Source organism: Schistocerca piceifrons, chromosome 5 (genome assembly GCF_021461385.2).
Source record: "Schistocerca piceifrons isolate TAMUIC-IGC-003096 chromosome 5, iqSchPice1.1, whole genome shotgun sequence".
NCBI classification, from domain to species: Eukaryota; Metazoa; Arthropoda; class Insecta; order Orthoptera; family Acrididae; genus Schistocerca; species Schistocerca piceifrons.
The window spans coordinates 143,947,911-143,962,771 of record NC_060142.1 but is presented as its reverse complement, the minus strand read 5'-3'; the positions used below and the strand labels follow the sequence as shown (position 1 = coordinate 143,962,771).

General features: G+C 44.2%; 1 protein-coding gene across 1 annotated transcript in view; it reads left to right on the top strand.

Annotated features, from left to right (window-relative positions):
• LOC124798717 (protein grainyhead) overlaps positions 1-14,861 on the top strand; it is a 217,372-nt gene that overhangs the window by 168,642 nt on the left and 33,869 nt on the right. Inside the window, exon 8 of the mRNA XM_047262244.1 lies at positions 8,726-8,824. Coding sequence (XP_047118200.1) covers positions 8,726-8,824 — 99 coding nt within the window. The remainder of the gene's footprint in view (positions 1-8,725; positions 8,825-14,861) is intronic.

Below are 14,861 nucleotides of genomic sequence, written 5' to 3'. Positions count from 1 at the left end.
ACTATACAGGTAGGCAATCGCCGTGGGATAGGCCAGACAACCATGTGGAACATTGTACACGACAACTGCGACTATCCGCATCACATATGATTACCTATAGACCCTAAATCTGCGGTGATGATCCCGTCGCTAGTTAGCCGAAAAGGTCTCTCCTGGGGCTGGAATTTATGTCATCCATCCTATTCACAGATGAGGCCACCATTACGAGGAACGATATCTTCAGTTTTCAAACCACTCACCTTTGGGCCAACGAGAATCCCCTTAGTATGGTGGCAGCAAACTGCCAGCACCTGTTAAGCCTCAGTGTATGGGTGGGGATTTTTGGCGTCCTCCTTGTGGGACCAACCATCCTTCCACAACACTTCACAGTCTGGGCATATCAGCACTACCTGCCGCTGTCCCTGATTCCCGTGGTGGAAGACTTTCCTTTGGTGGTACGAAGGACAATATAGCTACTACATGACGGTGCTCCAATTCACTGCCCTCTTGTGAGGGGAGTTAAAACACTAGTACACACAGAAAATTCCCACTTGCGTGGTATGTTCTCATGTCCACTTTCAACCATTGAAACCTACACTGTCAAAAATCTTGTATCTCCCCCTCCGAGTGAATGTACCTCTCTCGGAACACATTTCCGGCCATATGTCCATTTGATCTTTTTTTTTGTTCCGTGTCCTCTTAGGAGTTATTTCGTGCCATTAGTCCCCATTTCGCAAAAACACCCCATATTGTATGCAGGATATCCCTCCCGAGAGTCGTCACGCGCGTTTTCTGTTGTGTTTTGCAAGTATATGCAATTTCGTTTTTGAGTATGTAGTTGTGATCACCCCAAACAAATCATATTATGCTTCCTGCAAGCCAAGCGTTGAGGAAAGCATCGGTCTGTTTCTCGTTACAAACAAAATTACTTTTAAAACGGAAGTTTACGCGCTCATTTATAGAGCGGTCCCAGATTGCTAGTGCGATATTACTGTTATCGATATGTATTAACAGGGACAGTAATTCTATCTATCGCTTATGTTTATTTGAAGGGGTGGCCGGATGCCCTTCCTGCCGCCGCCCCCCCCCCCCCCCACCGTACCCCCGGGACGGAATCAGAGTACCCCATCTGTCTGCGTCTAGTGTAAATCATGGAAAGGTGCGGATGTGTTGCAAATGTCTGTGAGTCGTGTAACTGAGGCGGGACATGGGGACCAGCCCGGTACTCACCTAGAGGGGTGTGGAACACCGCCTAAAAACCACATCCAGGCTCTATAACTAATTTCGGATCGCTCTAACGAATGGGCTCGTTAAATTACGCTTTAGAAGTGATTTTCCTTGTAGCGGGAAACAAACCGGCGCCTTCCGTTGACAATGGGCGTCGCATAATAGACGTGACGGGCGGTATTTGTTTGGGGTGACTCCTGCTGCACAGTGCGAAAACGAAATTGCAAATATCTGCTGAAACACGGAGGAAACGTTCAGACGCATGTTATACACACCATAGCTAGTTTAATTCGAAGTGTAATTTTGTGTCTTTAAACGAGCAGTAATTTCTAGCTTATCGCGGCAAGTATTAAGTTTCGAACCTCTTCAAGATGCTCGCGATAACTCTTCGGAAACATAAGACTGCGTTCAGGTACTTTGTCGCTCTTATCAGCACTCGCCCATTAAAAATTTTCGACATGCTCTTCTATGCACATTTCATTTTTCTTATTTCTGCCCGACGATGTAGGTGCTCCCGTAAGCGCAGATGTCGCCATAAAATACCCGCCTAATGGTTTGTCCGAAATGGTGCGCGGCTAATAAAGATTTCTTACAGCGCTTTCTTGTGCGCCGGGAAAGGGACCAGGCGTACGGCGCGCCCAATAAAACGTGTGGAAGGATGATGAACACCAAATTGATGAATAAAGAAGCAGTTGTTCGCTCGATATGCAAATTTCCGCTCCCTTTTTTAATTGATGGCGCAATTTGCGTGGAGTCATGCATAATTCAGCTTCATGTTCAATATTCAGATTTGCATGCTAATAAGTAATTGCATCGATATTTCGTAGCGAGAGGAGGGAGACGGAAAGAAAAAAGGGCAAAAGTCCTCTTTATATATATTTATTAACATTTTACTTTCAAACTAGACCACGCGGTTATTACACAGCGAAGTTTCCGATATGGAAAAGCTCCATAAAAAGTATCGCTAACGAAGCAGAACCGTGACTTAAGAACAGGAGGCCCTTCAGTTCTTAGTGTTCCGAAGAGTGGATGCAGCACCTTGGTTCCACGTCTGCCATCCTCATCCATCTGCTTTCCCGCGCTGTCTTGTCGAAATGAATAAATATTATGAGTCCCGCAGATGTTGTATCCCGTAAGCTACACGATACCGCAATCAAGTATTTTATAGGTAGAACACGCATGAACATGTGCTAATAAAGGGCGCACACAGAGACGTCTCAGTTTGACATCTGAGAAATTTTGCTCGATTTTGCGTAGCAGATCTGTCAAGAGTGTCGGGCACTTGACTATGAAAAAAATAGGCAAATATTATCGGAAATGAAAAACACACTTGGTTTGCCGCCATTGCAGGGTAGACACTTTTATTGTTCAGAGATGATCGGTTTCAACAGCCTTATGCTCCTATCATCTGATCTTATGGAACTTATAAAATTGCCATGTTACTCTGTGATCACGGCATACGAAGTGTGTCCACCATTTTCAACTATACATATCGCCCCACTGCACAGCATATGTACCTTACAAAGGTCCAAGGAGAGTTTCCAACTGCTGACAGTCAAATGCCGCTTAGACGTCCTATAGAGTAACCACTTGGCGAATGACTTTGATTTCTCAGCAATTCGTGTAAGATACTGTCCACATCCCACGAAATATCACTACGAATGTGACCCCACTCAGAAAGATAAAGACAAGTCACAGTCGCTTCTGTTAAATATTCTTGAAAAAAAATCCACATTTACTTTCTAAGCAGATAAAGCAATTAGGCAAGTTCTTATTGCATATATTGAACATAAAACACGAATCGGAATTTTACATGAGAATTATTACTTACCGTAGTAACTGCATTGATATGCATCGCAGGAGGCATTTGTGTCTGACATATATCAACGGATAATGAGAATTTTGGGCGACTCAGAGGACGTGCTTGTTTCGTGCAACGGTAAGGATCAAGTAGATTTATGGGTACTGTTACTGGCTAGTCATCTGTACGATAAAGGTTCGATTCCTCCTGGTCTCAGATTTTTTCTGCTAACAAGGATTTGGTGAGCGAATGTTCGTGAAAGGTAGTAAATTAAGGTTCGAGTCCTGATCCCATCACAAATTCTCAGTGATCAGCTTCAGCTGTATAACAAGGTAACCGTCTCTCATTTGGGGATACTAACGATTGAACGAGGAGTTCTGATTGCTGCCCACGTACTTTTACACATTAAAACCGAAATTTCGCCTTGGGCGAGCTGATAGTCTTCTATGAACACAGGAGTATATGTCACTTTATTTTTCGTTTCTAAGGACCTCGACTATATTCTGCTACTGTATAGGAGTTACACGCCAACGGTACACTTAAATCCCCTACTTGAACCCACGAACCTCCGTTTTTCGTGACAGCGGTGTTACCCAGAATCCACTGAGTCAGACTGAAAGTTGTACACTTCCGACTCATTTGAAACTTGATCTAGCCGCAAGTGTTGACGAAGGCAGTAAGCAACGTAGCAGCAGTCCGCATGCAAAACTCTCTCTCCACAGCAACAAAAGTACCGCGCGCACTAATTTATCCAGCACTCGAAGCAGCGGCCAGGCCAGATCAGTGATCAGAACGCGCGGCAGACCGAGAGGAATTGGTGAGAGCGGCCTCGGTGATATGTACGCGTCACGCCGCCTGGGCGCTGGCGTTAATTGATGGGCGGCTAACAGAACACAGCATGTAGGGAAGGGTGAGGGAGGGGGGGGGGGGCAGCTGGCGGTGTGCGCGTTGTAGATGCTTATCGCGGTAGACACCACCAATAATTAAAAGTGACGGCGGGCTGGCAGAAAGGTAGGCCAAAGGGCGCACAGCGGTGCCCTTGCGCCCTCGCAGGGCCATAGCTTCTACCCTTCCTCAACGCACAGCTGCGCTGCTATACGCTCTTTATTTTTGCAGCCCTGTGGCTTACGTTTGACAGCCCACGTTTCTGTTTATGCAAAACGTCACGAAATAGACTTTGTATATTGGTAAAGAAGGTAGAAGGCTCAAGCAGAAGTTACGATCCGAGCTGTTACAGATATCCTCGAGTGTATCTGCGGGTTATAGAAGCTGAAGAGGACCTAGATGAAGATAGAATTTGACACAGCACTGAAAGATCTAAGTCTAATCAAGGCACCAGGTGTAGGCGACATTCCGTCAGACCTACTGATAGCCTTTGGGAGAGCCAGACATGACAACTCTTCCAACTGGTGTGCAAGATGTATGAGACAGGCTAAATATCCTCATACTTCAAGAAGAATACAATAATTCCAATTCCAAAGAAAGCATGTGCTGACACGTGTGAATATTACCGAACTATCAGTTTAATAAGTCATGGTTGCAAAATTGTAACACGAATTCCTTACAGAAGAATGGAAAAACTGCCAAAAGCCAACCTCGGGGAAATTCAATTTCGATTCCGGAGAATTTTAGGAACATGGGTGGCAAATACTGACCCTACGACTTATCACAGAAGATAGGTTAAGGAAAACCAAAGCAACGTTTATAGCGTTTGTCGATTTATAGAAAGCTTTTGACAATGTTGACTGAAATACTCTCTGTGAAATTTTGAAGGTAGCATTGTAAAATACAGGGAGCGAAAAGCTATTTACAACTTGTACAGAACCAGATGGCAGTTACAAGAGCCGAGGGGCATGAAAAAGAAGTAATGATTGAGAAGTGAGTGAAAGAGGGTTGCAGCCTACCCCCGATGTTATTCAATCTGTACACTGAAGATGCGCTAAAGCACACGAAAGAAAAAACTGGAATAGGAATTTAAGTTCAGAGAGAAGAAATAAAAACTTTGAGGTTGCCGATGCCATTGTAATTCTGTCAGAAACAGAAAAGGACTTGTAAGAGCAGCTGAAAGGAATACACGGTGTCTAAGATGAACATCAACAAAAGCAAAACAATGATAATGGAATTTAGTCGAATTAAATGAGGTGAATTTGAGGGAGTTGGCTTAGGAACCGAGACACTTAAAGTAGTGGATAAGTTTTGCTATTTGAGCAGTAAAATAACGGGTGATGGCCGAAGTAGAGAGCATATAAAATGTAGACTGGCAATGCTAAGAAAAGTGTTTCTGAAGAAGAGAAATTTGTTAACATCGTATATGGATTTAAGTGTTAGGATGTCTTTTCCGAAAGTATTTGTGTGGAGCACAATCTTATGTGGAAGTGAAACATGTACGATAAACAGTTTAGATAAAAAGAGAATAGAAGCATTTGAAATATGGTGCTACAGAAGAATACTTTAGATTAAATGGGTTGATCACGTAATTACTGGGCTGGTGTTGAATAGAACAGAAGAAAAGCAATTTGTGGCACAATTTGACTAGAACAGCGGGATCGGTTGATAGGACATATTTTGAGACATCAAGGGACCATCTTCTTAGTATAGGAGGAATATCTGTGTGTGTGTGTGTGGGGGGGGGGGGGGGCAAAAGAGATGAATACATCAAGCAGATTCAGAAGGATGTAGTTTGCAGTAGTTACTCGGAGATGAAGAGGCTTGCACAGATATAGTAGTACGGAGAGATGCATCAAACCTGTCTTCCCACTGGAGATCACAACAGCAGCATCATTTGGGTATAACCTTCATAATAATTAGTTTGTGGTTAAAAGTTAAAGGAAAGAGCTAGAATTAAGATTTTCGTCTATGTTGAGACACATCCTGTTTCCGTCGTAACAATAACTTCCCTATGTCTGAGATATACCTGTTTCCTTCACAGGGACGTAACTCACTCATGCTAGTACCAACAGCATCCACAAAGCGACGAGATGAATGCTCTAGGACACCCCATTCACTGAAGTCTTTGATTCATGCTCTGACTCCTATTTTTGTCTCATATCCGGCGTAAACAATGTTTGGCATAAAATCGGTGAATCTATCAATGTATCTCTTCACAATTACTGAGTGCAACGCTTATTACACTCAGAAGCGTTTCACGCTATCATATTTTAATTATAATAATAGTAAATCAACGTTCATTCAATAAACGAAGAGCACTACAAACATTTGACAGTGTCCAATACGACGACAATTGGTAACCACTTCATTTAACTTCCCGGTGTTGCGGATATGTTAAGCAGAAAAGTTCATAAAATCGGTTTCAGTAGTTGCGACAGAATACTGTAATTTCTGGACCGTATGAGAAATATGACTATGTTGTTTTAAAATGTAGTCATGATCGATCTCTACGTTCTTAGTTAGTGGAATGTAAACTACGACGTCAGACTTCAGTAGACGAAAATTTACCGCATGCTTAATCCTACCGTCAGAGTTTCGACGTACCTACATGGTTAAAACAATTTAGCCTTTCGGTGGCCGATTAGGATCAGAAACAAAGTGCAAAAGTTTTGTTTTTCTGTGTATAAAAGCAGCCACATACCATCCAACGAACCCGCTCACATGGTTGCAGATGACATGATGTTCGCTTAGTAAAAAGACGGCAACAGAAAAAAGAGCACACAAAAAGCGCCAATAATTGCTTAAAACATGCTGTAACATAACAATAAATAAGATTTAAAAAAAACACTAATGATGGTGATATTTGTCGCCGAAACTAGTTTGGGATAATAAAGAAATAAACGAACAGCAAGGTGTTTTGCAACAAGGCGGACTCAATTTCTGATATTACTGTCACCGACTAGGCGTTTGGAGATGCGGTGGGAATATGAATTTTACGTATGTTATCATCTTATCTGCACCGATCTCTAGTTCATTGTTTAATAGAATCAGTTTAGGGCTAGTTTATTGGAGATGGTGTGATTAAGGCATAATAGGTGCTTACAAACTATACGGAAGACATTGTAACTGCGTATAATATTATAGGTAATTCGTTACGACTGAACTGCTGTGTGTAATGATTTCAAACCGTGTTTAATAGCTATATGTACAGTTTGCTAATAACGTGTCAAGCTCGGGCGCTATTCTTTTCTGAAAGAGTTGGCAGAACGAGGTCACTGTTAAGAGGAAAGCCACTTGGTAAGCTAAGCAGAACATATGACCCAATTGGACACACAATTTTACGACGCCAATAAGGTATTACAGTAGGCCTGCTTCTCGTTCTGTAACGAAAACAATTACTGGAAAGGCTGGTGATCACCACAAGTAAAAAATAAAGCTTTTAATGGATGTGAAATAGCTACATTTTTGGCTTATTCCTTGTGTGGAAATGCACTGATACTTGTGCAGTCTTTTAGATTTGCTCTTTTTACTTGAGTCTAGGTGCGTCTCTCCCATTGTCCAGATACTGGATTAAAAAAATATATATTTACGGTAATGGTAGCGTAGCTACACAAAAGATTCTCTGTACCCGTCATTTGGTTCACATTTTCTTGCAATCGGCTGTGGATTCTATCCCGCAGCGAAGAGAATTACCCGGAAGCTTTTCTGCCGAAGATTTCCTTCGATGTTGCTACGGGAGAAATTTCCCATTTTGCTCACTATCTGCCAGCCACGTACCGATATCCATCGCGTAATTAAATATCCCTTCCCAGCGCAACGACGTCGATCTGATTGGCGCAGAGTGCACCCGCGAGCAGTCGCCTCACGTGCTCGACGATCGATCGCGCAAAAAAGAAACGAGAATAACAGTGGCGAAAGCGGGAGAAAAAAAATAAAGAAAGAAGGAAAGCAGGGCTGCGGGCGGAGTCGCCGGTGGCTGTGTAAACACGGTGGTATCTGCCTTCGTATCTGGACGGGAGCAGGACTCGGGTAGGCCTCCAAACTGGTCTTGGGGCCCCGCCGCAACCTTCAGGACCAACTGGGCCTGTGGAGGCCACCTGCGGTTGTTGCAGATAAGCTCGTCACTCGCGCTTCCCCAGTTTCCAGTACGAAACGGTACCAAGCGACATCGCCCCTGCTTATTTCTTCTTCTTCTTCTTGATTCCCTTTTTTTTCTGCATCTCTGCCCGTCTGCTTCTCACCGTAGCGCGCCTCGCGGCGAGTCTTTTGTGGCGCCGCGTCCTGAATCACTCGCGAGTCACTCCGGGGCGGCGGAGTGATGGACGCACAAAGAGCGCGACACCCCCGCAGGGCCGGCAGGCTTTGTAATGCAGCCGAGGGCCTCGGGAAAGGAGCACGCTGGATCGGAGACCCCGTCTCTAAATTATTTTCCATTCTCGTATTCACGTCAGGACTCTCGCGCCGCCAGATTTTCTGGCTCCACAAAGGCGCGCGAGCGGCGCGCGCTCTGGGGCTAAATCACGGCCTTGTTGCTCAAATAGAGTCATCTAAATAACGCTGCTTCGTTTCCGTATCCAGAACAGAGTCCTGTACGGACTATTACCAGTGCCGTATTTCATAAAGGAAAAGGTGTCTGTAGATCACGCTCGTAAATTCTGGGATTACCACCGTATTCGTATACGAGATTCGAAGTCTATAGAATAACGGGTCCGACCTCCTTAGCTGAACACCAATGACTGGTCAGGACACAGTGAACCGCCTTTCCTTTATACTAGGCTATATATAACATCTTATTGTTACAGATTACTAAGCGGTTGTTTATTCCTACAGGGACTGCCGCTACATCTCCAAATAGATACGTACGAAGACCCGAGAGATGGACCAGTCATCCACAGGGGATACTGCCAAATCAAAGTCTTCTGCGATAAGGTAAGTAAGCCAAGAGTTCGCACTATCGAAAATCTAAATGCTGCTCTCCCAACCTTCATTTCGATAAATAACTGAATGCAGAATATATTTTTAAGATCTCCTCTCTTAAGCATTAATTAATTTTTCAGTTACAATATATAAAAAAAATTATGCGTGCTTGTGGAAGATACCTGATCTGAAAAGGTAACAATTGTAAAACTAGTAAAAGTCTTATATTATCGCTTTTTTGTTTAGTCCATGAATAGATGCTGATACCTCATTCCATTCGGGTTTAGAACGAAGTTTTTCATTTGGAGTACACAGATCTGGGGCCTCATTCCATTCGGGTTTAGAACGAAGTTTTTCATTTGGAGTATACAGGTCTGGAGCAGAAAAACTATCACAGAGAAAGGCAATGAAGGTAGCTAAAAACTTAAATGGATAGTAAAAACGCACACCGAAGAAGTTTCTGGATACTCCACGAAGGTAATGTCAATCAAGACTTCCTGTCTACCTAATACTTCGGAGAGTGTCAGAGTGGTAGACGTCGGAACTATTAGACGAATGGAAATAATTACACCTAGGACATGGCTTCCATCTCCCTATGAATGTCTTGGCGTCTTTTAGGCCTTGATTGTAAAACATGCCAAAGTGGCCCACCCTGCGAATTCCCTATGGATTGCATACACGTTTGACATTGCGTCAGTCGTTGCTGGCGATATGAAGGTTATATTATTCTTGAAGAATCAAGTTTGCCAAGATCTACGCTGTCGTTATCGGATTTTGTAACGTTATTAATGACTGTGTGACTTTCATTGTTGTAAAAACATATACTTCTAATAATATTACAAGATCCGGTGATGACAGCGTCAATCTCTCGAAACCGGTAATAGCAATAAGAAGAATTACTGGCCATCTTGGCAAACTCGATTGTTCCAGAATAATACAGCCATATGGACTCCTTCATCTTGTAGACGAACTGAGTTTGCTGGCCAGAAAAAAAAAGGATATTGATAGTTACGACATCGTACTGTTATGTAATCTCTGTGCGGTCGGTGTAATAGCGCGTACAGCCACAAGGTGCATCAACAAGAACACGACACAAAGTCACTACTCAAATTGTGTCACACTTTAATGTAATTACTGTGTTGAACAGAAAGAAATTAAATGTAAGAGCTGTGAAGGAAACAAAACCGGCAATGAAGTAATGGCATTACTGCATGCATCATGTAGAAATATAAAATCGGGGGAAGGCAAGGAATACAAAAAACATGGGATTGAAACATAAGACGAAGAAGAATATTATCATAATCGTAACTAAATTCGTATTTTCTACTTGCACGATAAACAGCCAAAATTGCTTAAGCCCAAAAATGGTTCAAATGATTCTGAGCACTATGATACTTAACATCTATGGTCATCAGTCCCCTAGAACTTAGAACTACTTAAACCTAACTAACCTAAGGACATCACACACATACACGCCCGAGGCAGGATTCGAACCTGCGACCGTAGCAGCAGCGCGGTTCCGGACTGTAGCGCCTAGAACCGCTCGGCCACTCCGGCCGGCTTTAGAGCCAAGTCCCATCATGCTGTCGGTTTTGTCTAAACTATAAACGATGGGACGTGGCTCTAAGTAACCACTATACTGCGCCATGACTTTTTAAAAATCTTATCACCTGGGAGTGCATCTCCCCTGATGCACAACCAGTAATGACTTTCTAATAAAAGTATTTTAACAGTCAGTGAAAAACATTGTATTCATGGGCTTAATAATCACCTCATTTCCAGCGTTAAATTATTAAAACCCGGCAGATTTTGACTGGAGCGTATGCCACTTTATCCGTCCGATGCATTGGGTAGACTACCTAACGGGCGCTTTTCCGTGGAAATAAAAGCGGAAGCCGACTGCGAGTCTTTCTCAGTAGCGATTTCGAAAGCGTGACGCCGTGAGCGTCTCGCCGTCTGTGTACCACGTGGCATCTCCGGCATTTCCGCTGGCACTGCAGCGCGCCGTCCCCACGATCTGGGGCCGATCTGGCGTTCCTCCGCCGCTCCTCCCCTGATTCATGGAGGACTTGTGCGAGTGACACCACGGAGTGCCTAACGTGGTGGTGGACGAGAGGGAAGGAAGGGATAATCTTAATTTGTGTGCGCGCCAGAGGGGCGGACACAGTGGAGTAATGGGCAAGTCGTGTAGGCAGCGCTGGATGCCAGGCCGCCCGACGTTGACGGAGCGCAGCGCCGCTTCCGGCCGCGGCTTGTGACGCCCTGCCGGCTCCCTCACCACAAGTTTCCTAGACCAAAGCTCCAGTTGCCAAGACAGTGTCTTTGTGGCACATAATAAAACAGATTTCATGCACTGTTCTTCTCTCAATCTATTGTCAAACACGTAGTATATGTGGTTCGTCTCCTAACCCCTCGTCGAAGTCTCCGACATGGATTTTTACTTTGTTGTTTGTGCTCTGTAGTTAATGTATGATACCTGTACGCTAACAAAACATTTAATTGTAGCTTATATGAACAGCACACATGTAGCTAGTAAACGTATATGGTAGATCGGTTTTATATTATACGAGTATTTACGTGCGGCACGTTTCAAAAATCACTACGCGCAATTTAGTCTTGTTTTTTATTTGTTTATTGCAAGATGAATGAGTTAGACAATTGCCGGCCGGTGTGGCCGTGCGGTTCTAGGCGCTTCAGTCCGGAACCGCGTGACCGCTACGGTCGCAGGTTCGAATCCTGCCTCGGGCATGGATGTGTGTGATGTCGTTAGGTTAGTTAGGTTTACGTAGTTCTAAGTTCTAGGGGACTGATGACCTCAGATGTTACGTCCCATAGTGCTCAGAGCCATTTGAACCATTTAGTTAGACAATTTAGACGTTGTTGCACCCGAAGGCAAACCCGGTAGACTACACAAGATACATTACGTCCTGCTGAAGGTAGTCTCATATTTGTCAAAATAAGCCTTTTTCGCGATGCACAAAATATGTGCTTCCGCTCAGCAATGACACTTTCGAAAATCGTTTCAGTCGAGGCCTTTCACGGTATCAGATCTCAGGCACAACTCTAGATACTTTCCACTTCTGAATTAAAATTAAATTCTTTAATCAAGTAATGAACAATACAAATCGTCGAATTTCTGGTCACCAGTTTGAGCTTTGGTAATACGTCATTCCGCTTTCACACACTCCAGCAATACAGACTTAGTCATTCGGAAAATTTCCTCTTCACCGCACCAAGAACAATAACTTACGACAATTCTTACTTTAGTCAAGCAGGATATTCTAAAAGAAAACCATGAAGAATACGATTGTCTGCCCAAATCACCTTTGTTAAAATTGTGAGCCAGCAAAATGCTTGCGTAGAGTGCGGAAGAATCTCTCCATCGCAGCTAAGAATACGTGCAGCGATCGTGACCACGCTGCACGCTAGTTGGAGCTTACGAACCACGTCCAGCTATCGTGAGCAGGACGCGGGGCCTAAATATGCGTCGAGGCATTGCGCGGAAGCTTCTGCCTGCAACCGCCCTCGGCGCTGCGCTTTCTAGTGGGCAAATGAGCGGCCGATCTGTTGTGAGACGCCCGACGTAGAGGGGTTGGACAAGAATGTGGGAACACCGCGAGAAATGCATGCTAGAACATAAATGCCGATGCTAACCAAGCCTGAAGGTTGCGCTTTAACCACGAACAGCACCTGAACGCTACCCTCAATACGTTACAAATGTCAGTTGTGCTCGGCACAGTGTTCTGTGTAGTTGTCGGTGCATTATGTTGTAACTAAGTGAATCTGAACCTGGGCGAATTCATGGTGCTCGTGTGGTGTGTGCTTCCGTAACCAAGACACCGCATCGAAGGTTTATGCCGCATATAGGAAAAGCGGAGAAACATCATCCACTCCGTCACTACGCGGACGGATGTGTGTGTAGAGTGATCCTGATGGACATCAACTGAGGAGGATTATGACAAAAGATAAGGGGACGACAAATGCAAATGTCCCTGCAGAACTGAATGTCGCAATCGCGAACCCTGTCAGCACCAAAACAACACGAAGCTCCAGAAGCTGGGAATTGTAGGACAAGCTGGAGCTCCAAAACCTCCCATCAGTGAAGCAAACGCCCCTAAGAGGAATACATTGCGCCGAAGCCATAAAACGTGGTCAGTGGAACAATGGGAGAATGCCTTTAGGTCGGATGCGTCTCATTTCTGTTTCCAACAACTGGCCTAGTGTAGGGCCCTGGAGTGAAACATGGCGTGGGTTCGCAGATTTTGAACAAACATATCGTTGTATTCCGCGGCCCCATGGTTATTCTGCGAGGTTATACGACCGTTCAGCTGGTCAGATCCATGCTGCAATGTTTGTTCACCAGTGGTGATGCTGTATTCCAAGATGACAGAGCCTCTGTTCATACAGGTCGCATCTTCCAGGACTGGTCTTCTGAGAGCGAGGATGAATGATCGCATCTCCCCTGGCGACCAGTCACCAGATGTCAATATTATTGAGTCACCGTTTTCTACTTTGGATGGAAGTGTGCGTCATCGCTATTCACTTCCATCATCGTTACCTGATCTTGCCACTATTTTGCAGGAAGAATGGTATAAACTTCCTTTGAAAATCAGCCGGCTGCAGTGGCCGAGCGGTTTTAGGCGCTTCAGTCTGGAACCGCGCGACCACTACGGTCGCAGGTTCGAATCCTGCCTCGGGCATTGATGTATGTGATGTCCTTAGGTTAGTTAGGTTTAAGTAGTTCTGAGTCTAGGGGACTGATGACCTCAGATGTTAAGTCCCATATTGTTCAGATTTTAAGTCTCATAGTGCTCAGAGCCATTTGAACCATCTGAACCTTTGAAAATCATACAGGACCTGTATTTATCCATTCCGAGACAACTGGAAGCTGTTTTAAATGGCAACAGTTTTCCTACACCGATTTAGGGATGGTAATGTGTTGTTTGTGGTGTTTCCTTATTTTTGCCCACCCCCTGATCGATATCTACTTAGGACTGCACAGCGAAGACTTTCCTAGCCGTCGACATGAACAGAAGGTACATTGTAGTTGCATGTATATTTGTTTAATGCAGCTACGCTTAATAAACTCGACGTTCTTGATGCAAAACGAAGTGCAACAACCGGTATAAACAAATGGGACGACGAGGAAATTATTTAGATGAAACTTTTATTTTGGGAGAGTGCGTTTTCGACTGTATCAGCACTTCAGAAATAAAGATGTGACGTTCCAGCAATCTATAATTAAAAAGTTTTCCATACAAAAGCACTAGCTTTCAAGGCTGGCTCATAGTGTCGCCGTCTTTGGTGGTACCTGATGCGATAGGCAACTGCACGTAAAAGAATTACGTGTTTCAAGCAACTTATACTTAAAAGATACATCTTTAGCTGTACTATCACCCTTGAATCGTATCACCCACTGAGTGTGGGGAAAAAGAGAGTAAAATCAATAGGCACTGCATGGAGCGCGAAGCATACGTAGACCTTCATTATTCACATATCGGTAGCCTTCCAAATACAAGTCACACAAGATGGACATGTGATTCACAGCAGCCTGTGTGATGTAAGTACGGATACTTCGATCCGTGTCCAGGTGCACCAGTATGTAAACCGAAAACTCCCTAAAATGACTCCGCACAATCTTCTATTTCCAGAATGCCTCAAGACGCAAACGGCGATCAAGCTACGTATTGAACTGTGTCAACAAAGGCATAACTAGGTACACCGACAGTTAGGTCATTATAACTCCAGCCCGGATTGGACAGAGATTGAGGTGAGCGGACAGACGCAATTTTGTAACAAGAATCATCCTGAAATTCGCATCAGCTGAATTAAGAAAAGCGCAGAAAGCCATGAACTTGACGGCAGTACGGAGATACGAACATCGCTTTTCCCAAAAACGAGCACTGTCTACGTGAAGCTTGGTAATAACGCTCTAATGTGCCAGAAATGATACTGTAGAAGTGTTGTTCGATCACGGCCGTGTGTTATCTGATACGCATCTCACATTCAGTAATGATACTGTGAAACGTCCCCCTAGAAAAATTAATGA